The sequence below is a fragment of the Halichoerus grypus genome, chromosome 7 (assembly GCF_964656455.1).
Source record: "Halichoerus grypus chromosome 7, mHalGry1.hap1.1, whole genome shotgun sequence".
NCBI classification, from domain to species: Eukaryota; Metazoa; Chordata; class Mammalia; order Carnivora; family Phocidae; genus Halichoerus; species Halichoerus grypus.
The window spans coordinates 123079236-123102949 of NC_135718.1; the positions used below are offsets into that span (position 1 = coordinate 123079236).

At 45.6% G+C, this 23714-nt stretch overlaps 1 protein-coding gene and 1 long non-coding RNA gene across 3 annotated transcripts; both read left to right on the forward strand.

Annotated features, from left to right (window-relative positions):
* Positions 1–1774: 1774 nt before the first annotated feature.
* On the forward strand, positions 1775–9545 carry LOC144382607 (uncharacterized). Its single transcript, XR_013449906.1, has 2 exons — positions 1775–2329; positions 8817–9545. It is a non-coding gene; the product is annotated as an uncharacterized LOC144382607 (long non-coding RNA).
* Positions 9546–10601: 1056 nt separating this feature from the next.
* Positions 10602–23065, forward strand: C7H1orf116 (chromosome 7 C1orf116 homolog). Of its 2 annotated transcripts, XM_036118196.2 has the most exons (5): positions 10602–10709; positions 11754–11936; positions 15896–16082; positions 18521–18698; positions 20145–23065. In XM_036118196.2, the coding sequence occupies exons 3-5, from the start codon at positions 15978–15980 to the stop codon at positions 21680–21682; spliced, it is 1821 nt and encodes a 606-aa protein (XP_035974089.2). In that variant the 5' UTR covers positions 10602–10709; positions 11754–11936; positions 15896–15977; the 3' UTR covers positions 21683–23065. The 2 variants fall into 2 exon arrangements, with proteins under 2 accessions (XP_035974089.2, XP_035974088.2); XM_036118195.2 differs by lacking the exon at positions 11754–11936 and having other exon boundaries at positions 10607–10709.
* The last annotated feature ends 649 nt before the right edge of the window (positions 23066–23714 follow it).

Genomic DNA, 23714 nt, shown 5'->3' on the forward strand with positions numbered 1-23714 from the left:
TGTAAGGAGTCTCATGGGCTGTGTGATGGCAGCTTGTTGAACAATTAGCTGTACCCGTAAAGCAATGCTTCTTAAAGTGTGCTCATCATATTACCTGGGAACTTGTTAGAAATGCAAATTCTCAGAAATCCGAAATAAATGAGGCCAAAAATCTGTTCTGATTCTGATGCATGATAAAGTTTGAGAACTACCATTATAACCACAGTTGTTTAAATGAGTCCGTATCAACTTCCAGAGACCACTGATGACTTAGGTCAGTCCCATGTCCTTGGCCTCATGCAATCCCTTTTAATCCGCTAAAGACAGTCATTAAATTTACAGATAATATAAATATATAAATTCTCTCATAAGTAAATAAATAAAAATCTTATATATCCAGAAGAGACTGATAGTACAATGAATGACAATTCAAAACTCTCAACAGGCTGAAAAACCCCAGGATTGAATATTCTTAAATGTGAAGCCCTGCCCTGAAGTTCTAAAACAGTCTATTATGTGAGTCCAACACAGGTAAAACCTGGCTCTGTAGTTGATCTGATGAAATAGCAATGATATTTTAACTCAAAGTCTATCCCAACAGGGTGATGTGACTTGGGCCACAGAAACAGTGGCATTTTAATAGTTAAAAAATCTAGGGGAAAAAAGGAAGCAATAGTATTAATGTAAACTGCTTTAGTCACATTGCATTGGGGGTTTGGATGAGGGTTTTACATGTAAAGCAATGAAAAACTAAAGTTTGGCAACTGTCATACGTGACAGCTGAGGGAACTGGAGAAGAGAAACGAGATCTCAGGTCGATGTGACAACTTCACATTCTGGGAAGCATTGTGTGAAAGATGAAGTAGATTTATTCTCTAAAGCTCTAGAGGAAAGAACTGAGACCAATAAGGGGTGAATATTGCAAAATAAAATTTACCATGAAAACCTAATACAAATACTTGAAGCTCAAGTATTGTGATAAGCCTCCTGCGTTGTGAGAAATAGAGCTAAAAGTAATTAGGTCCCTGACATCTTGAAAATTTTGTTTCAAGGACTAGTTACGAAACAGATACTTATAAAAAGAATTTCTTCTCTAGGAGAAAAACAATTTTTCTCTGATTTGTTTTTTCCTCTCTACCGTCCCATTAGTGTTTAGAAAGGAGTGCCTTGTGCTGATTTAGTAATCCAGCAGAGGCTACAGAGAGGACTTACATATTTGGCAGTAGTATACACTATGCTTGTCTTACTATATCTCTAAGTAGAAAATGAGAGGTTCAGGAATAGAAATATAGGCATCTCAAATACTTTTCCTATTTAAAAAATTGGTTCTAACGTGGGTTGCCTTTGTCTGTATTATGTTTATAGATAATTTTGAGGGTATTTATCTGATGGAATCAAGTGCCAGGGTATCATGAACATACTTCCCTAAGCTCACTAAAGTTATGATTTCCCTATGTGTGAGTTAAAAAAAAAAAAAATGAAGAATTCATGAGCAACAAGCTCTGAACAAATCCTTTCTCTGCTTTTCTGACTGCCTCTCTTAACTGCTTCTCTGCCTTTCTGCCCTCTAAAATTCCTTCTGTACACCAAGAAGAGTTTTCTGATCTTATTGATGGCATTTCTCTGTATTCAATTGATGGGCTTCATTAGTGAATCTTTAGACATTAGAGCAGGTGTCACAGTGACTCAGCCATGTTCTAAAGCCCTGCAATTGAATAATTGCCGTGGTCTTGAAAGCTATGAATTTGAAGTTTGAAGCTTACTGAAGCTTACTTCAGTCAATGCTGAAGTTAAATACAAAGTATGGACAAAATTATTCCTGATAATCCCTAAATTGGCTCATAAAGTAGAGCATGTAGATATCAGCACAGCAGTAAGTCCGACACAGCTGGTGTTGAAAGAGTTCATGCTCACTCCTCCAGCGCAGCTCTTTGAGTTCCCAACCTATAGCAAGGGGCGGTTCACTAGATCCCATCCATTGGTGGATCCTGGACTCCAATCCCCGATCCCCTGCGTACATGAAGCTGTCAGAAGCACCCCTCAGGATCTCAGCCACCCATTCTGGAATAGAGAAATATCTCCAGGGGAAAAGTCCCAAATGTTGGGTGCCCCACACCTGACCTCTATCCTCACCCTGTTCCAAGCCCGGAAATTCTTCAAATTCTGCACTATATTTTTAGATCCCCACTGCTTCAGCAAGGGAAGTTTGTTTGAATTACATAGTACAATGTTACAGGATATGGAAGGCCTCAGCAGCACCTTTCACATGATAAACAAGAAACAGCTGCCATAAAATCTGTATTTTAAAAAAAAGGAGAAGGAGGAGGAGAAATAATCTTGGAAATATCAGGTATGAAGCAAATGATGTAATATGATTTTTCTGTCATCAGTGGTGGAGGGATATAGTAAGAATTTGTCCAGACTTTTTTCAAGTAACCATGAATATTTCTAGCACAATTCATTTCAATTCTGTTGGATATTTATATTGAATTAGGTAGAAAATATGTCCCTTATGGAATAAGAATAATTGTCTATAGCCATACCACCCTGAATGTGCCCGATCTCATCTGGGATAAGAATAGTTTTTTAGAGTCTATTATATAGGATATTTCACAAAATTACTCACCCTAATTGTGCATGGGACATTACACCTGTTAGAATTCCAAACTTTCTTCTACTATGACTTAACTCTTTTGCATTGGAATTGATAAGTCTTTTTCTTAGGAATTTTATTGGCTTGAATTACTTCTCTTGGAGCTTGAATATTATGGAGTAAACTCATCAAACCAAGGTTTTAAACCAATGAAACTACAGAACAGACTCTGAATTATGTTGACTTCTGCCAAAGTGACCCTTCCCATTAGATCCATCCTTTATGATCCAGCCTTATTTTTCTTACTCTTAATCTATAACAATGAAAACTGAGAAAATGATCTTGGATTTGGCTATAAGCAACTAAAGTCATAATTTATCCATGATAAATTGTTAAGCAGTTTAATTTAACAAGCCCTTATTGAGCTATTTCTTGTATGTTGTCAAATACCTTAGAATTTGAGAAGGATAGTCAATTCATTCAATAAGCATTTTTGAACGCTAAGTTTCAGGAACTGCCCTAGGTGCTGGGTATACATGGGTTGGGGGACACAAACAATGCTATAAAAAATTAGAAATACAGGTGTTATGAGGAGAATAATGGGGGGGCGAGATTCTAATTAAAAGTGGTGAATCTGGGAAAGTCTTTTTGAGAAAGTGACTTAAGTTGAAACCTGAAGCATGAATAGGAGTTAGTCATTTGAAGAGTAAGAAGAGCATTCCAAGTAAGGGGTATAGCATTTGCAAACCCTATATTACAGGAGGAAATGAAACATTTTCCAGGCCAGTCTGGCCATAGTGTGATACACAGGAAAAGAGGGACATTAGATGAAGTTTTTAGAAGCAAGCAAGGATCCAGATTTGCATCATCAATAAGCTATATTAAGCACTTACCTGAATGCATACTTGCCACATTTTACTTGTTTGTTCATTTTATATGTGTGTCCCCAAATAGTTTGTCCACAAGGGCAGGGACCAGTTCTCCCTTACTACGATTGTATTCTCAGCACCTAACAATGTACTGGCACATAGTGGATATTCATTACATATTTGGATGAATGAACATGTGAATGAATGGAATCAATGTATAACTTAAGAATAAAGTTATCCTAGGGTGCCTGGGTGGCTCAGTTGTTTAAGTATCCAACTCTTGATTTCGGCTCAGGTCATGATCTCTGGATTGTGAGATTGAGTCCTGTGTGGGGCTCCGTGCTGGACATGGAGTCAGCTTAAGATTCTCTCCCTCTGTCCCTCCCCACCCCCCAGCTCACGCTTTCTCTCTCTCTCTAAAAAATAAAAAATTAAATAAAAATAAAAAAATAAAGTTATCCTAAGATAACTGGGAGGACATTATAGCATATTAAGGAAAACATCAGATTTATGTTTCTCCCAAGTTCTTTCAACTGCTCTGTAGAGAATGGATTGAAGGGGGCAAGAATGGAAGTGGAGGACCAGTTAGGAGGAGGCTGCTGTACTAACCTTTTTAAGTGATGATGGCAATAATTATAATAGCACTTGTTGAATGCTTACAATGTTGTGAGCATTGTTCATGTATTATCTCATGTAATCTTCACAGTAACTCTATGAGATTTATTGAAAGGCATAAACTCTGAAGGACAAAGGGATGGTGGGATTAAAAAACAGCAACAAAATTTTGGAAGCTAGACAGCAGTTGGATGAGTATTAACTGACCTAGCAGATTTGAAAAAGCTGATCCTAAGCCAGCGACCCTACTTTTTCCATGGAGATCCCCTCAAAAATTCAAGAATTGGTGACATTAGTACCCCTGAAAACAGGTGGGGGAAAAATCAGGAAGATGGGTGAAGAGTCTGGTTAAGGAACAGTAAGACCTCTCCCATCTTCTCTCCCACTCGGAGCAACTAAGAGCTTGCTTGCTACATCCCCTCTCAGGATAAGTAGGGTCTCTGTACTAAAACTAAGGGGATGAAGTGATGTTTTTATACGCTAGATGCTGAGAGCAATAAACTTCCTCTGCCACTAGGCTCCAAGAATGCGAGCTGCCAGAATTATGCACTTCAGGAAGGATATTGGAAAACTCTGAGGATTCCAAACAGGCCATTTTGATACTAAAGATATTGGCATCAAAGATTTTCCAACCAAATGGTCCTATGAGATCACTCTCTAGCAACGTCTACAGTCAACCAGCCCCAGCTATGCCTCAAAATTTAATTAGCTTTTTGTTGGCAAATTCTTAAATTTGAGTGGATAGACAAGAATCATCAGACATCTGAATATATTCTTTAATAAGAAACACAGAAGCCAAAACAAACAGGAAAAAAAAAGTAACTTGGAGAAAATAGAGACTATATAGAGGCAGAAAAACACTAACATATTTACATATATGTTCTTAAAGTAATAAGAGAAGATTTTGCATCAATGAAACTGGAGAAAATGTAATAAAAATTCAGAGAACAAACAATAATTCTTGGAAATTGAAAATGCAATAGAAAGTTGTAGATAAATTTTAAGAAATTGCTCAGTAGCAAAACAAAAAGGTTGAGGTCCAGGAGGTTGTCCAATAACATCCAAATAATAGAAGTTCCCAAAAGAAACAACAACAAAAAGAGAGAGAGAGAGAGGAAATGGATAGTAGGAATTCATCGAAGAAATAATTCAGGAAAATACGGAATGTCATGAATTTCCAGACTGGATTTACTGAGTATCCAGAATATAGACTCACTCCAAAACACATCATTATGAAAACTCAGAATACTGAAAACAAAGAGAAAGCCTTAAACTTAGAATCATAGATGCTTTGGGCTTTGCAATAACAGCACTGAAAGCTAGCAGATACTAATCTAAAATTCTGTACCCTGACAAGCTATCAATCAAATGTGTGGCTAGAATATCAATACTTCAGACATGTATGATCTTACACACTTTCTCGGGAAACTACTGGAAAATGTGTTTTACCAAACTGAGAGAGCTAACTCAGGAAAGAGGGAGATATGAGATACAGTTACTCCAACAAAAGAAAGAAGTGAAAGGATTTTTTCCAGTAGGATGATGAAGACAGATATGAAAATGATAGCCATGCAACAGGCTACAGAAAAACCTATCCAGATGGAAGTAAATCAGAATGCTCTGGAAAATGTTTCTTCACGATGAAACTAATGGTATGCTACTATATTTGAAAGTATTGAGAGAAGACCTACACAGTGGGCAAGAATGGAAGGACAAAAAAGATAAATAGAAAAGGAAAAGTACACGTAGTATCTCAGAGCCCACCTGTCATAGCATTTATTTACATGAAGAAGCAAAGAATCAAACCAGCAAGTGGCTCCAGAAACACTACACATAAATGTTGTATATTCGAATGCTGATGGGCATTATTATTTTTTTAACTCTTTTTTAAAAGATTTTATTAGAGAGAGAGAGAAAGAGCACAAGCAAGGGAGAGGGGCAGAGGGAGACGGAGAGGCAGGCTCCCTGCTGAGCAGGGAGCCCAACACAGGGCTCGATGATCTCAGGACCCTGAGATCATGACCTGAGCTGAAGGCAGACACTTAACCGACTGAGCGACCTGGGCACCCCCTGATGGGCATTACTTTAGTAGAAAGGTCAAAAAGATGATGTAAAAGAGAGGAATGCAAGGATAGAGTTTGTGAGATGAGATCCAGAGCACACATGGATGATGGGGTTTTATCGGAAAAACATTTTCTTTGTTGTACCAAAAGAGAAGAAGAAAATGGGTGCAAAGGAAAGCAGGTTTGTAACTGTGATGGGAATGGGAAGGCACAGGGTAATAGTATGTCAAAAGACAAGATTTAGAAAAAATAATAAGCAAATCTGTGGCAGTAGATGACTTGTCTACCAACACGATCTCCAAAAATGAAGTTTTTAGGGCAATTTTCTTAAGTAAAGGACTTCAGTTGCTGAAAAGTTCATCATCAGTTTTGGCATTAATATATAACTACTATAATACAATAGAGGAGTCATACTCAGAAATATCTGATGTTCTTCATGAATTCAAATTTTACAGGGAGAAAAAGAGGACAGTTACATCCTAGTGGGTTAAATTCAGAGATGTATATGCTGTGTTAGGAGATTACAGTGAAGCAGCACCTAACATTCCTTTCCAAAAGAGGGTGGAACTTGAGTTGAAACTTGAAAGAAGGATAAGACTAAGCCAGGAGGGCATCATAGGAATGGGTGCAAGCAGAGGGTACGGCATGTGCAAAGGCCCAGAAACATGAAAGCATGGCAGTTTCAGAAATATTAGATGTGACTGTAATAAACAATATGGATGAATATGTGAGAGGAGAAGCATGTAAGGCCTGCTCATGAAGGTCTTTCTGTGTCACATGGGGACTTGGAATTTAGTCCTGAATGCTATGAAAATGCATCCATGTATTGAGAGGATCAACAACTCAGATAATCTATAAATCCATCTATAAAATGGAAGATGTGAAACAAGACCTTCCTGTGGTCTCTTCACATCTTCAGTGGTCCACGGCCAGATAACTAGTGCAATCCTGAAGCAAACTAGAGAGCACGAAGAGCTGGAATGATCTCACAGGAGATAGGGGAGGACTCTATGAAGCATGGAGTCTGGGTGAGAATATGGCGATGCAATTAGCTGGCATGGGGAAAGGGGACATGTTTGGGGTCGGGGGCAGGGGGACAAGATGATTTCAATTTTGAACATGTTAAGATTTGGCATTACTTACAAAACTCTGATCCTAATAGATGATCTCAGATCTCAAACTTTCATTAGCACTAGAAGGTAAAGGACTACTGAATCCTCCAAATTTCCATGGTAGGTGGGCCAAAGAGATACTGATCTCAAAAAAGAAAGAAAAAAAAAAGCTACTCCCAAGTACTACTTAATGATTAATTTCAGAATTTCTTCATCCAAACCCACTTAATTACACCCTTTAGTTTTCCTCTAATTATTTTAAGTTTAACACTAATACCACTTTGGTAAGAAAACTTGGTGATCTATTTGATGTCTTAATATGGCCAATCAATTCCATGGCTTATAGCCAAATTATAATCACCCTCATCTGAACCCTTCTCTAGTTGTCTTCTCTTTAAAGACAGCTCTTGGTATTACTTGAGGAATAAAACCTCCCCTTCCCCTGATATGTTGGAAAAACACTCAGACCCAGCATACAGTATCATGCTCAATACCGTGAACTTGGTGGGCACCCTTTGTTTCTTAAGGATGGTGATAAAACATGTTCAAAGTCCCTTCATTTTTCATTTGGAGAGGAAAGGGAGAAGAAAGGCACTGATAGGATGTGACTATAATGTGAATGAATAAGTATCATGAATGTTTAGATTGGAGGTCTACAGCTATTTTGCAGAGAGCTCAACTTTATAAGGGACCCAAAGAGGAAAGATTAACCAATGATTATGGTACATTTTGGTTTTGAAGTAGTGTGTGTGTGTGTGTGTGTGTGTGTGTGTGTAAGAAATGCACGTGGGTAGGGGAAATGAGATACCTCAGTAGGAGATTGTAATGAGGAAGGAAACCATACACTAGCCTCTGTCTGTCAAGGAGATGACCATACCACAACAACATACAGGCTGGAGAAGGAGGGAGGACATAGGTGAGTCAGGTGAACTGGACCATAATTAGTTTTCACAGAGTCAGGTCATCAAACAGGAATTCATATACAAAAAGCAATGACACTTTCCTCCTCAAACGATGACCTACATCAACTGTGGAGCCTTAGTCCCTCAAGTGTTTCTGATTTTGGAAGGCCTGTCTTTCCCCTGGTCCAGGTGTCCTTTCTAGTTCTCTTGGAACCTTTAGAGACTTGGTATTTTTCCAAGCAAAAACAAAAAAAGCAAAGCAAAAAAGATTCCAGGGTAAAACATCTAAAGATATGGGGAAGGAAGAACATTCAAATTCAGGATAGCGGTTCAATTCAGTGGGGGCATATGTGTGTTTTGAGGAGGTAGGAGGGAAGGGAGGGCAAATCTTGGAAGTAACTTCAGCTGTAAGGTTCTATTTCTTGAACTGGGTGTTGGTACAGTGGTGTTTGTTATGCCAGGGCATCTGAAATATTTCATAATTTTCAATAAGAGATGTATGTCTAAAAGGAAAGAGAGGAACAGAACAATCATTTTGTCTATGTCCCTAGTTCTACCTGTGAAAAGAAAGGAGCCCTTCCTGATTATACTAATTTTATTATAAACTGAAAAACTGTGTTCGCAAACAAGACTGTGCTATCATCTTTGAAGTTAATGCTCATGAGTCAAATTCATTTTTCTAGCAAATGTTCGAATCGCACACCTATGAAGCTGGATCAACTTCAGTGATTCCATCCATGGGTGTAACTCTAGTTGCACTGAACTCCTGCTGATGTGGATGGAGGCGCCTTTCCTGTTTTGTTACTACTATGACATCATGCATGTTTGAGTGACACACCATGAAGAGAGGTCGCCACCCTTCAATGCTCAGTCAGCTCGTTACCCATATGCTGCTGATAGGGTACTTGGTTATCTCAGGCTTCCTCCTTCCTCCTCACTAGTCCTTCCCCATTTCTTCTCTGTCTTGGCCCCAGCATCATTGCACTTCTTATTTCCTACCCAACCGTGATCACAGGAAGAGAAAAGATTGAAAGGCATGTGTCATCTTGTTAATAGAGATATGAATGGCTACAAGACAGCAATGAGATGGGAAAGGATTAATCTAATTGTTAGAATTAGGCCTGCAAATTACATTTCCTACTTGGGAATTTCTCCAAAACAGAGGCAGACGGGCATCATACTGATGCATGGCAAGCTGGACATCGTACTGCCTGAATTGAAATCCCTGCTCTGCTACCTCCTAGCTAGTGATCTTATCCAAGTTATTTCACCACCCTGTGAAATTTGTATATTAATAGTGCCTACCTTTTGAAGTTGAAATAAAGATTAAATGAAATGATGCATGAAAATGCTTAGCACAACATAATACCTGGTACTTAGCAAGAGCTCAATAAATGTTGGCGATTATTATATGCTTTGATTTTAATTTTTCTTCCTGCCCTTTTGGTATCAAGGATAACCTCTATGTAGGAAAATCGAGCTTCCCGGCAAAAGTCCTACCTGGTAAAAGTGGCCTCCATACCTGGAGGGAGGTGTTTTCCTGAAAGCAGTGATTTCTTCCACCTACTTCCTTCTCCCTACTCTCATCAGGTTGTTTTAACAACAGATGCAAAGAGTCTGCCTATGGAAGGAGACAGGTCACTACACTGGTTGGAAGCTTATTTTGTTTTTAGGTCTTCAGATTCATTGCTACCTTCCAGGAACAGCTAAAAAAGACCAGAAACCCAAATGACAGCATGCACGTTCCCTCCTTCGAGGCTGTCCAGCCACTTTTTCATCAGTACAGGGGCCTCTTGGGAGAGAAAACAGTTTCATGCCCCCCAGAACTAAATGAGGTTAAGAAGGTCATTGCCAAGCAGTGGGGGCAAGGGTGTCTCAGCTCCAGCAGGCTTACACCCCTTTTCCAGCAGTCCTGAGTGGAGGTGCTAGTAATAAGAGCCGCTAGGAAGAGGCTTGACGGTGAAAGTGCTTCTGCACAGCTAGAAAAGCTACTGACAAAACTGGCCCCAGTGGATTTTAACTTGGAGAATTCCAGGGAATACCTACCTCCAAGAAAAGGAAAGCAGTTCTAGATAGAAAATCACGTTTCCAACAGACACAAAGAAAAGCATACTGCCTGTCTGTGTTTCTTCGTATTGAAAATTTAAAATAATGTCTTTTGCCTGCTCCCTCCCTGCCAACTCTCCTCTTCCAGTCTGAGCCCAAACGTGTCTCTTCTCCTTCCAGCCTTCCTATTTCTTTTCTTTTTTTTTTCTTTATTGGCTTTACCCAGGGAAGGGGAGGGCAAGAGATGATTGGCTCCATGAGAGCAGCCTGGCCCTGCCCATCCCCCTCCCACGCCCTCCCAATGGAAACAGCTGGAATGAGAAGTAGGGAGGGAAGGCTGGGATTGGCTGTGAGTCAGTGGCAGGGTGGGGTGGGGCAGCACGGATGAAACATTTACCTGTCCAGGTAAGTCTGGAGGAGGTCAAAAGAAGAAAACAGTGGAAGGCAGGGGAAGCAGTCTCTGTCTCCGTCTCTGCCCTTGGCAATAAAAGGGTATTTCTCTCCTCTCTTCAGCCCCTCATCCAGTGAAGGTGAGTTAATCACTAACCAACTATTGCTTATTCTGCAACAAGAAGGGGTGCTTTGTGGGAAGTCAGAGCCACAGGGTTGTGGGGAGCCCTGTGCACCCCAGCCAGGGGGCTTTCCTCTCTGTTCCTCAACTCTGTAAGGCCAGTCTGGGAGCAGAGTAGACTGATAGCTTCTTAAGGTTGGAATGTTTTTGTGGAGACCAGGGCTGAGATGCATATTTTTTTTCATCTGCCTATTTCGTTGGATAAGCATATTTTGCAGACAACAAGAAAAATAAAATAGGTTTGTTTTGGAAATTTCCATCTCTGAGCAATTGAAACTGAGTTGTGATTTTGGAAAGGAAGAGTTAGAGTACAGGGAGTTAAAATGGGGGATCACCCAGGGGAGAAAAGTGCCTTAGTTTCTCCATTGCATTTCCAAAAGGAAATTTTCCCCTGGCTTTATCAACTCAATGTCTATCTTTATTTAAATAAAGGGTGCAGTGTGTGTGTGTGTGTGTGTGTGTGTGTTCAATAATGGTACCGTGATAATGGAGCTCTCTGTGGACAAGCGTGTAAGGTATGAGGTGTGCTAGGTTGTTTGTAAGGGGATGTGAGGCTCAGAAAACTCCAACTCAGACTACCAGTTCGTCTTTGGAAAACCCACGGATAATCTAGTTAAAAGGTTCAACTCAGTTAATGTTCCTACTTTGCCTGCTATTAGACACAGAGACTGGCAAATAGAAAGCCGCTCTCTGGGCTGTGCCAGGACCCCACCCACATTAACATTACACGGTAGTACCTCGAAACTGGTAGGAGTTCTCAGTGGGGCTCGGGCCAAAGTAGGGTGGCGGAGTCCACAGACAGAAGAACCAGACCACTGTGGTGGCTTGGCTTTGTCTTCCTCCAGGTGTCCCAGCTGACAGAATGTGTGGCAGGTTTACCTGCACAAAGAAGCTGGATGTCAAAGTCAATTCAGAGTAGCAAGTCAGCTCTCCATTATCCACCTTGCGCAGGGAGGTGTTAACATTCTGGCCCCTAACTTCGCCTCTTTTCCTCCTGCTGCAGGAAAGAGCGAAGTGGGAAGACCCCCGTGCCAGGCTCCCAGGGCCTGGCACCTGCAAGCCCTGAGCAAATGTGGGTTTCCAGTCCTGGCGACCGGAGCTTTTGGTTTTAGCTGAGCCCACACCGCAGAACCAGCCCACCAAACTCACTGACTGAGGGCTGCTGTCCGTGGTGAACTTGTCAGTGGTAAGATAACCTGCAGTGTCGAACAAAGCTCTTCTGTGCAGAAGATAGGTCGACCCATCCTTTGCCTCAAACCCACCTGTGAAATAGGAGATTATAATGTTGACTAAACACACTCAGAAACTTGGCCATGTGCTCATGGAGAAGCATATACAAATGGTGCAACTTTTAGTCCACCTGGCATTTTTCTTAGGATGTTCCCCAGCCTGAGGCATATTTCTGGATAGTCAGCAAGAAGGAGAGACACGTGGTCTGAGAGAAATAGGAAATCTCTTTGACTAGTGGGGAGAGAAGTTGAGCTCTTGAAAGATATGGGGGTGGGCTCACGGGAGGAGGGTGACAAGGGGGATTTGGCCTGTTTAGAAGGTACAAAGAGGAATGGGGCTGGAGCCCTGCGCACCCCCACTCCCCCACCCATGCCAGAACTCCTCATGCTCTTTATTTACTTTCCTCCAAGACTTGGCTGGTTTCAGTGGAGTAGTTAATGTTTAATGTCTTTTGCACGGGTCGCCCTGACTATAGGCTGTGCGTATTTCATAACCCATTTCCTCCTCCCCTCAAATCCTCCAAAGAGGTCAAGGGTTAAAAGATACCAAACTCTCACCTTGAGAGTTTTGCTTGTTTCTCAGGCTTCTTATCAGGTAGGAATACCTCAGGTTTTGATGGCTGCCCTGAAATAGTCCCCAAGTTTCAAGGTTGTAAAGTTGGTGGAAGGAAATGCATCATCCAGGTAGGCCAAAGTGGCGAAGGAGAGTGGAAGGGTGGGACAAAGAGAGGAGACTCTTTTTTTTTTTTTTAAAGATTTTATTTATTTGAGAAAGAGAGAGGGAGTACAAGCAGGGGGAGCGGTAGAGGGAGAGGGAGAAGCAGGCTCTCTGCTGAGCAGGGAGCCCGATGTGGGGCTCGATCCCAGGACTCCTGGATCATGACCTGAGCTGAAGGCAGACGCTTAACCGACTGAGCCACCCAGGTGCCCCAAGAGAGGAGACTCTTAATGGTTCTGGCTCTTTGGATCAGAAAATGAGGCCTGGAGACAAGATGCAAGCGCCTTAGAGCTCATTTGGCCTTGGTTTTGGGTTCAGATTCAGCTCTGCAGGGATTCCCTAGTGCCTGATGACATGATCTTCAGTGACATTTGGTGTCATTTGTTTACTCTGGAAATATCTATCGTGGGGGCAAAAAGCTGGCCTGGAATCATAAAGCGGAATCAGATGATTTCGAGGGTTTAAGGTGTGAAGTAGAAGGAGAAGGGTGATCTTAGGGCTTTTCGTGTTTAGCCAGGGGTGGCTGATGACCCTTCTTTAGGTCCATGGCCCTCTTGCATCCCTGGAGGGGCTGCAATCCACGTGCTGTTATAGGTCATCCCCTGCTTCCCTTTGGAAGGGGAAGTGGAAAGAGCCCCAGATTTCTCATCTGTCAAAGGAGAAAATATCACATCTTGCCTTAATTATCAGGCTATTTTAAAGATCTCATTAGCATATCGAAAGCACTTTGTAAGCTATACGGTGCTATGTGTTTTTGAAGCAGTGCAGTTCATATTGTTTCGCTCACTTCCAGCTACTTTAGTTACTTCCAGCTACTTAGTTCCAAAATGGGAGTGTGATAGGTCGCCCCGGGAGGAAGGAGAGGCTAGCGAGCCACCATACAGTCTGAAGAGTACTTAGAAGAACAAAGGTAGTAATTGTTTTTGAAAAGAAGAGGCAACATCTGGTCAACCATTCACAGAGAATATTATATTAACTACAGTGATTAATACAGTATTAATAATTACTGTATTAATTACAGTATTAATAATTAATAATTATGATTTTACAGAAATATTTTAAGAAAACTAGAGCCAAAAACTAGACCCTTGGATTTACAATGACTACTTGGAAACCATGCCTTTGCCTTATAAGTTTTGCTTGCCCCACGTCTCTTAGGTGCTCATAAATGTTAGTTTAACTGAAGCATTGCCCCAATTCCATTGAGCCATCTATCCTCAGGGAAATGAAATACATAGGAAAGAGTTTATAGTAATAGGGTAAGAGCCAACAAAAAAGAGGTCTTCCAACAGCTTAACTCAACAGTTACTAGAACAGATGACAAGTTTATTTGTCCAGCATTTTCTGAGCGCCTTCTGTGCGCCTAGGCTTCTGAGCAATGCATCTCTTTGGCTGTAATGGCCTCAGCCCTACAGAATGTTAAGAATGAGTTAGTACCTTCTGGATCTAAACAGTCATGAATGGAGTGGATGGCTGAGGTGACTGAATTCCATCGACATGATTTCTCATGTTTCTGTTTCTTTGGAGTTCTGGGGATTGGGAAAGTAACCTCATGAAGAAACCTGAAGGACTACTTTACCCGATGTTGATTTATTGCTGGGCTTCTTTGGCGTCTCTGTCCCCTCTGGTCCTGTCTCTATCTCCTGAGAGGGTCTGGACCCTTACGAACCCCGTGTGTCTGGCTCACTGGGATTTTTTCCTCTTCTTTCCCCATTGTCCTGCCCCTCCCTACCTGCCCCACTTGCAGGCCTCCCCCAAAGCAGGAGAGGAGCTCCATGAGGCCACGTGCTTCTCCGCTTTACAGGGTTGGCAGGCTGACTCACCCAGCACAGCCCAAAACTGACTTGGCCCTGGAAGCAGTTATTAGCAGAGGCCGAAGGGACAACCTCTCTGGGATCCAAACCCCAGGTCCCAAGATCTATTTCTGTTTATAGAACACAGTTTTCCTAGGACATTTTATCTAGTATTGGGAGGGTAGGAAAGGGGGTTAAAAATATAGCATGGTGTCACAGGAAAAATAGGGATTCAGAACCAGACAAACTGGATTCCGATTCTAGCTCTCCCCAAATTCTCAATTTGACCTTGCAACTGTCTTTTAAACTAAATTCTTCCAGGATTTCATTTTAACATAAGAGAGTCACCTCTGGCCTTTTCAGACCTTGACTGAAATTTTCAGAAGGAAGATAGTACTGCCTTCCTTTGCTATTACTGGTGGTACAGTGAACGGGGAACTTTTTTTTCCCTACAAGTTGGAGTCAGGGGGAAGCCAAATAGGCCATTTCTCTTGTTCATTTGACAAAGTTTAGGGAACTTCACTGGAAATAAGTGCAACATCGAGGGGTGGTGCCCAAGAGGGAAACTGGGTTTGTGTCAGCCTCCGGGCTCATGTGTGTGCCTCCCAGACTAGGGAGGTGATTGATGGTGGCCGTGGGGGTGGAGGGGGGTGATGGTGATGGTGTTGGCTCGGATGGCAGCTAACAGTTACTGCACAATGTGTTTTATGTGCAGTATATCAGTATTTGTTCGCGACAACCCTATGTGGCTGGTACTATTGAGGACCCTGTTCCTTCTCTCCCATTTAACCCAAACCCTTCTTTTCTAAACTCTTGTTGCCTTACTTCAGTTTGTTTTGATCCTAGATGGATCTTGCCTTTTTCTTATTACAAGAACAGTAGCAGTTCTTATCTTACTCATTAAGTATTTACTACCAACTAAGCTGTGCTAACTGTTCTCATTTAACCCTACATTCACCCGATTTAATGAGAAAAACGGAGTCAAAGAGTAATTTGCCTCAAGTCACATAACTGGAAATGGTGGAAGTGGGATTTGAATCCAGATCTGACTGCCTCCAGAACCCATGTACTGTTTGGAGTGATGGAAATGTAGGTTAAGCCCCCTGATTCAGAGAAAGAAGGCCACTAGGAGTGATGGAATCTCCTTTCTGATTAGACTGCTCCCCGCCCCCACCCCCTGCCCGGCCCTCCCCACCTGCACTAAGTCCGCCCTTCTGCACGTGCCCGAGCCTGCTTCTGTGTCCTTCCACGCAGGCTGGGAGGTTTGGGTGACGGCTGTTCACGGCCCCTTCCAGCTCTCTGCTTGCTGGGCGTCCCTGCCGCCACGCTGCTCCAGGGCCTGGGCAGAGCCTTGCCAGAGAGCCTCAGCACGGCTCACACGTGGCTTTGATTCTTCTCTTTTCAGGCCGGCTTGGGACACTCTCCACTTCCCTCCGCTTCCCCTCTGGGAGCCCCTTTCACCGCCCCCCCGCACCTTGCTTCGGGCGATGCCCCAGAGCGAGCTGTGGCCAGCGGGGCCTGGCTCGGAACCCGTGACCCACATCGGCAGCTGTGACAGCATCATGAGCACCACGTCCACCCGCTCTGGATCTGTACGTACTCTCGGTCCTGCCGCCCGGCCGGCTCTCTGCACGCCCGCCCCGCCCCGCGCCTGCCCTGCCCACCACCGGCCTCACTGCTCCTCCGCTTTCATCTTCCTCCTCAGGAAGTGAATCACACCAGTTGGTATTTCTGCCTCTGATTCACCCTGGTTTTCTAGAGAATAAGGTGGGACCGCCCCAAAGAGCGGGAGGACAGATGAGACTTGCTCCCGGTTTTCATTCATTGGGGGCTAAATTGAGGTGAGAGCGAGGGCCAGTGATCTGAGCTCCTGGTGGAAAGGATGGATGGTAGATCCCTGGAGCACAGGTATTCCCGAAGTCTCCTGCAGCAAGCTACATTCCTTTTAGGAAGATCAAAGAGAAAAGAGTGATTAGGAGCCTGGGTTCTGGAGCCAAGCAGATCTGAATTCTCTACCTATAAGCCGAATGGCCTTGGGCAAATTACTTAATTTCTGTAAGCTTCAGTCTCCTCAATTTTTGGGTGGGGATAATGTAAACACCGAAATCATAGGGTCCTCCGGGAGAGTACAAGACATGCGTATAAAGCACTTAGCACATGCCTCTATGTAGAAAAGAAGTAGCCTATCTCTTTGAGCAGCGATTCAGAATCTTCCAAAGTCATTGTGTTTAACAGTGAGTGTGGCATGTAGTAAATTGTAATTTTTCTGGGAATGAATGTAAATCTCAGTTGCCATAAGGCTGGTGTGAAAGAGTGAAGTCCGCCGTACGTCCATATGTAAGCATGCCTTTGTTCTTGCTGTTCATCACGTACATAATAACCCTTGAGAATTTATACTTTATTGCTTTATATCCTATAGAGGTACTTGGAAATTTAAGGATTATAAGGATCTCTACCAAATGTCAAAGATGTTTAATATAGTCCGTGAGTTTTGATATGTAAAAATCGAGTAGAGAAAGCAGTGCACTCTCTCTCTCACACACACACACACACACACACACACACACACACTCCAAAGTGCCCACAATCTGTACATCACTTCTTTTTGACCTGAGATGATGGGACCCCAGAGACATCTTTCTGTTTCTGTGAGGCTGAGGCCAATTTGAGCAGTCACATACTACTGGACACAGAATGTGGCAGGGATTAAAGGTTTTCAAAGTGCATCCTCCACAAAGGAGAAATTCAGAGTTGGCTTATCTTTGGCAAGGCTAGCTTAGGAAGAAAAGGGCAGTAAAGAAGATTTTGTTCAGGGAACCCCTGGAATCGACTTCAGGGCTTCCAAGGGCTACATGTGGGGCTTCCTTTGACATGTAAGCCTCACTTTTGTCAACTGACAGATGGCTCTTTAAGGAGCCAGGGGAACTGGTAGGGTTATTCTGACAACCATCTCCCAGGATATATTTAGGGCTGTCTCAAAATCTTCCCCAGCCATCTGAGCGGGTCTGGAGAATATATAACTCTGAAGTATCTCAAATGTTAGGAAGAAGGTTGAGATACACGCCAGGAAGGGACTCAAGCCAAATTTCTTACATTTCCATTTGCCCTTTTGGTTTTCCCTTCAACCTTCAACTTTAGAGAGCGACCATTCTCTGGATCTTGCTGGCCTTGTAGAACATAAGCAATAACCATTTAAAATGGCCATAACACTTTTTTCCAAATATCCCTATGTGCTTTTTCATCATGACAATTATTTACTCTAATATCTACTTGATATTTCACACTAAGTTGCTTTCTCCTCCTCCCATACCCGCCCAGTTTCTCTCCCCTCCCCCCTTCAAGTTAATATTTGCTTAAGAAATGCACAATTATTTGAATGTTAGCCAGAGCCAAATGCCACCAAGAAAGTAAATACATGAAGGAAAAAGTCCTGTATGGAATGCATTTCAAAGTCAAGTATAAATTATTCAGTAAATGTATCTGTGGCTAGTCATGCCACTGTTCCCATTGGCCTGACAGCCAGTGCTTGGCGGCAGTTTCTTGTTTGTCCTCATACTGCCCTTGACATACCAGATCGTGGATGCAAAAGTCCTTTGAAAAGTTAAAAACAATACCATTCAAGTTTAAGGTCAAATCATTATGTTGTCCATGTCACTTAGGGCTAAATCAGAGACACACAAAGTGAAGCGCTTGACACAAGTCACACAGAGGACCTGGAATTAGAACCTGGGACTGCTTCTGATCTGTTCCCCTAAGTCTTGCAGCCAGGACTGGGTGAAAAAGGTCGGTTGCCATCCGGCTGCCCAGCGCTGGGTGCTAGCGGGCCAGCAGCCCGGCAGTGTCTGCCCCGTCCGTGCCTGCAGTTTCAGGAGGCAATCCCTGCAGCGCACGTTTGCGGAGAAGCCTCTCGGAAGGGTTTCCAGCTCTTCAGCATTCCTTCCGGACATGGGTGGTTCTCAGCCCCACCAGTTTCTGTGGAGCTCCCTCTCACAGCTCCCTCTCCCTCTCTGTCCTCCACGCCTCATTCCAGAGTGATAGCAGCTACGACTTCCTGTCCGCTGAAGAGAAAGAGTGTCTGCTCTTCCTGGAGGAGACCATCGGCTCACTGGACACTGAGGCTGACAGTGGACTGTCCACTGACGAGTCTGAGCAAGACACAGCTCCTCAAGGCCCCCGAGCTCTGCCCATAACCCAGCCTGCTCCCCAGGGTAAGAGAGACTGTCTGGGGTGGCACCTCGGGCAAACCCAGACAACCAGTACATCTTTATGGCTGCTTTGCACCTCGCTTGCCCTGGGCTCTAAGGGTCACGGGCAGAAGGAACAACAGCACTCCTCTCCACACTCCTGGCTAGAATTAAGGTTTTGTCCTGGAGAGGAGGAGGGACTGCTGACAAGCCAGCTTCCTCTGTCTTTCTATGAAGTAGCATAGAAGGCCTGGAGGGAAAAGCGTTTGACTAGCTCCCGTTCTCTCACAGAGAAATTCTGAAGGGACATGACCACAGAGGTGGGGGAGGGATTTGGGGAGCGGTGGGTGGTTGCTCTGGGGACACTAAGTGAGTCTGGAGAGCTAATCTGGGTGATCCAGGAGGATCAGGTTGCAAGAGATAAGAGGGAAGGGCTCCCTTAACTTCAGTGGGTGGCAACTCGAGGCTCCTGGGAGAGAGTGTGGAAGCCAGTAGTAGTGAGGCTCCGTAGAAGGGGGCCAGGATGACACGCAAGTGTGGCCATGACTGTGGGGCCATATATCCCAGAGTGACTCCCGACGACAGCCCCACTGGTATCGGGACTGCAACCGTGTATTCATTCATTTAGTGAATCTTAACTGACAATGTGTTAGACCCTCTGTGGAGATAGAGCACTAAATGGGGGCAAGGACTTCACTGCTTCCTGAGACTGAGCCCCTGGCCCAGTGGGCCCGATGCACCTGCCTAGCTTGCTGGAAGGAAGGAGCCCATGTGACTCTCTGGTGTGGGGACAGCTGTAGCATCAGGAATCACTCAGGTGCTTATAGAAAGTGAAGGTGGGGGCACGTGGGTGGCTCAGACAGTTAAGCGTCTGCCTTCGGCTCAGGTCATGATCTCAGGGTCCTGGATCAAGCCCTGCTCAGTGGGGAGCTTCTCCCACTCCTTCTGCCCCTCCCCCTGGCTCATGCTCTCCACCTCCTCTCAAATAAATAAATAAAATCTTAAAAAAAAAAGAGAGAGAGTGAAGGTGGAGGAAGGCAGAAGTCTGGTCAAATCAAGAGCACATCGGCTGTTGATGCTATTCATGTTCAGTGCTTCCCCTGAACTTTGTTACCTGGGCGCCCACCCCAGGGTAGCTGGAGGGGCTGTCCTGAATCTCTCCCCAATGCTGGTGTTTCTGTAGACAGTTAGGAAGAGCTCGAGGCAAGGACATGGAGTTACATGAGGCTGCTCTTGCCCCAACCCTCATGAAAAATTAATCCTCGGTTGTCAGGAATCTGCTTAGTGTCCATCTGTCAGTCTAAATGATATCCAGGCAACAGTGTGGTCCCTTTAAGAGCAAAGAATCAACAAAAAACAAAACCCATTGCTAGGTGGAGATCAGAGTTCAGGAAGTATTTGCTTTGCCCTGGGCAGCAGGGTTCTCACCTCTGTCTACTCTTCTTTGCCTGTTCTCCGGGACCCTCACAGGATATCCAGGGGAGAAGATCGTTCAGCAAGGACCAGAGCCAAGGAGAGGGACTCAGCCCAGCTCAACCCATCTGCCTGAGCCCCAAGGCCTGGGCCTCAGGTCTGGCTCCTATAGCCTCCCCAGAAATATCCACATTGGCAGCAACCAGAACCTCAGGAAAAGCACCACCCAGACTAATAGCCACCGCCCGGGGGAACCGGAGGGGCTCGTCCCCGAGCCTAAGAAAGAGCAGGTCAGCCAAAGCAGTGAGCCCAGCCAGGCTCCAGCCGGCCCCCAGCTGCCTGCCCAGGAGTTGGATACGGTGCCCATCCCTCCGCCAGAGGCCTTCCGGGACGGCCAGCCCGAGCCACGCGAGCGAGGCTGCCTGCCCCCAGGGCCCGGGCAGCAGAGCCACGCGTCACTCCGCCCCCAGGAGAGCAAGGAGACTTCCTCAGAGGCCATGTCCCAAAAGGCCAGTGAGAAAGGCTCATCAGGGGAACTAGGGCAGCCTCGGCCTCCTCCCGCTACGTCATCTCAGAATGTGAGAGCCGAAGATGCTCCCGTCCCACCAGGGGGGGACCCCAGTGCCCGGCTGGCCCCCCTCACAGCCTCTAAGCCCCGGAAGCTGCCACCCAACATCGTTCTGAAGAGCAGTCGAAGCAGTTTCCACAGCGAGCCCCAGAACTGGCTGTCCCGCCACTTGGAGGCCGGCCCCGGAGACTCGGGCCTGGCCTCGTCCTTGCTGCAGGAGCAGAAGAAGGCGCGCCGAGAAGCCCTAGAGAAGCTGGGGCTACCCCAGGACCAGGATGAGCCCAGCCCCCACTTAAGTAAACGTGCCAGCTCCACCCGACTCCAGGCCCCCCTCCAGGCTCGGGCTCCGGTTCAGCCTACAGTTCCAGCTCAGGGCATAGCCACCGTGCCCGCTGGAGGAGAGGCTCCAGCCCCAGCTCCGAGTCAGGGAACTTCTCCGGGGAAGGCCCCGACTCCCACTCCAGCTCAGGGGTCTCCTCCAAGCAAGGGTTTGATTCCTGCCCAGGAACCCACTCCAGGGAAGGCGCCAGCTGCCAAATCCATGCCAGTTCCTATCCCTAAGGCCCCCGGGGTAAGTAGGCCCCTGACCCAGCCAAGGCCAGACTCAGGGCTGACTCTCCAGGAGAGCAACATCCCTGGCCTGAGACAGATGAACTTCAAGTCCAACACTCTGGAGCGCTCAGGCGTGGGGCTGAGCAGCTACCTCTCGGCTGAGAAAGACCCCAGCCCCAAAACCAGCACCTCTCTGGGCAAAGACTCCTTCTTGGACAAGATGTCTCCTAATGTCTTGCGTAACTCGCGGCCCCGCCCTGCCTCCTTGGGCACGGGGAAGGACTTTGAAGGGATCCAGGTGGGCAAGTTGGCTGACCTGGAGCGGGAGCAGAGCACCAAGCGCCTGTCCTACCAAGGACAGAGCCGTGACAAGCTGCCTCGACCCCATTACGTCAGTGTCAAGATCTCCCCAAAAGGCGTCCCTGATGAGCACAGAAGGGAAGCTCTGAAGAAGCTGGGACTGTTGAAGGAGTAGTCACTGGCCCCCAGCATGGCCCCCAGCATAGCCCCACAGCCCCTGCCATACAAGAGGAGGCTTGGGGCCTTTCCCACCCAACAGCTCACAGCTTGGGCACGAGCAGGCTTCTCTCGAGGGCGCTCCTCTCTCTGAGGCAAAGGGGAGGAAGAGGTGGGTCTCCAGGCATACGCATACGTTTATATTCACAGTGGTTGTGTCAATGAGTGCCTGCCCAAATCATCCTGAAGGTGATTTCCACAAGACAGTGTGTGTGCGTGTATGTGTGTGTGTGCGTGTATGTGTGTGTGTGCGCGCGTGTGTGTGTATGTGTGTGCGTGCGTGTGTGTGTGCATGTGCGTGTATATGTGTGCGTGTGTGTGTGTGTGTGCGTGCGTGTGTGTGTGTGCGTGTGTGTGCTATAGGCTGTAATTATCACTTAAGCTATTTATGTGACACAAGGAGTCATTGCTCAGAGTTCTGCTTGTGTTGGAGATCTTCTTACCGTGGGTAGAGTTCAGCCCAGCCAGAACTGAGGGGACAGGGGTGGCTAAGCCTGAGAAAAAAAGTCAGATGAGACAATGGATGTGCCGGGGCATTAGGCAGATGCCGGGTCATATGAAATGTGGGCCTTCCAGAATCCCCACATGGAAGGAGACTGGCTCCTACCTTGCAGGATCCCTCTCTCAGTTCTGAACTTCCGGACGGGGCCCAGGAGGAGTAGCTTTGTCATCTCCTCCCCAACTCTACCTTCTCACTGTCCCCAGTCCCGAGGACAGGACACATCCCTGTAACTAAAACTCTCCATTGACTGGGAGCAGGAGGGCTCCGGGGGGCCTGAGGAGGCAGGATAAGTGACCACCCAGCACGCTTCCACTGGGGAGGATCCCAGCCCGTGGGCCTGGTGAATTTATCATCACAAACCGTGCAGTGATCCCTGTCGCTGCTGTCCCTAACCTCCTGCTGCCTACCTCAGCCCGCACACGACTGACCCCAGGGCTGGGCCAGCCCTGAGATGGAAGTCTAAGCCCTGAGGCTTCAGAAACACTGAAGAACTATTTGAGGACTTTGTCTCGGCTACTGCATGTAGTTTTGTCCATTTCTATGGGAAGGCAACCCAGTACATTCTCTGCTAGCTATTCACAGAATATCCAAGCTGGGAAGAATCTTAGAGAGGAAGGAGACTCTCGTGTCCCACACTGTTGGGGAAAGGAAGCGACTCATCCATGGTCATTCTGCTGTCCTGTAACAGAGCAGGGACCCTGGCTTCTCATTCCACGCTGCGTGCCGCCTCCCTCACGCGGCACCCTCAGGATCAGCAGTCACAGTCAAAGGCTCAACCCTCAGGCCCTTCAAGATCCTAGGGTGTCTTCTGAAACAGAGATTAAACGTTGTTCAAGACCATACTGAGTGTTGTTTTTTCTACTATGTCTTTGGAAAGTAGCACTATAATAACTCATTATGAACCCCAATTCCCTGACCATGTTGTGCAACTTGACAAAATGCCAAGAGAGGGTAATAGGAATGTGTGGTATCGGCTTGTGGATACACTTTTGGAAATCAGGCACAGCTAGACATGACCCCTGTTTCCCCTAAGGAAATAAATATCGTTCATGGCTGCGGTTGGAGCGCAGGATCCCCAGATGTGAGGGGCAGATAAGGGGAACTGTAGTTGGAAAGGTGCCCGTGAGGTCGGCTGAGCATTTCTGGGCTGCATCCTTAGGGACCCAGCACTGTCAAAGCATAGTATTTCTGAAAATGATGAAAAGATTAAGGTACGGACAACAAATGGCTCCACCCTGTCATGGTATGTGGGGTGTGGGTGTGACAGTTTCTGTATATACCCTCACACACACACCCAAAATCCCGTGGCCTTCCTCGCCCTGGGTCAGGACCGGGTCTGTCAGAGCTGATAGGGACTCGCACAACTAGCCAAGCCATTCCTTGTTACAGACTCCCCCAGAGAGAGTAGGCCCCCTCCTGGAGGACTGGTTTGACACATGCTGTGTTTGGTTGAACTGCTTCATGTGTGTATGTCAGGAGAACCTAGGAA

Coding starts and splice junctions, on each gene's coding strand:
- C7H1orf116 (XM_036118196.2), top strand. CDS start 15,978: ATGCCCCAGAGCGAGCTGTGGCCAGCGGGGCCTGGCTCGGAACCCGTG. Junction 16,083..18,520: donor CGTCCACCCGCTCTGGATCT/GTACGTACTCTC, acceptor GCCTCATTCCAG/AGTGATAGCAGCTACGACTT. Junction 18,699..20,144: donor AACCCAGCCTGCTCCCCAGG/GTAAGAGAGACT, acceptor GGACCCTCACAG/GATATCCAGGGGAGAAGATC.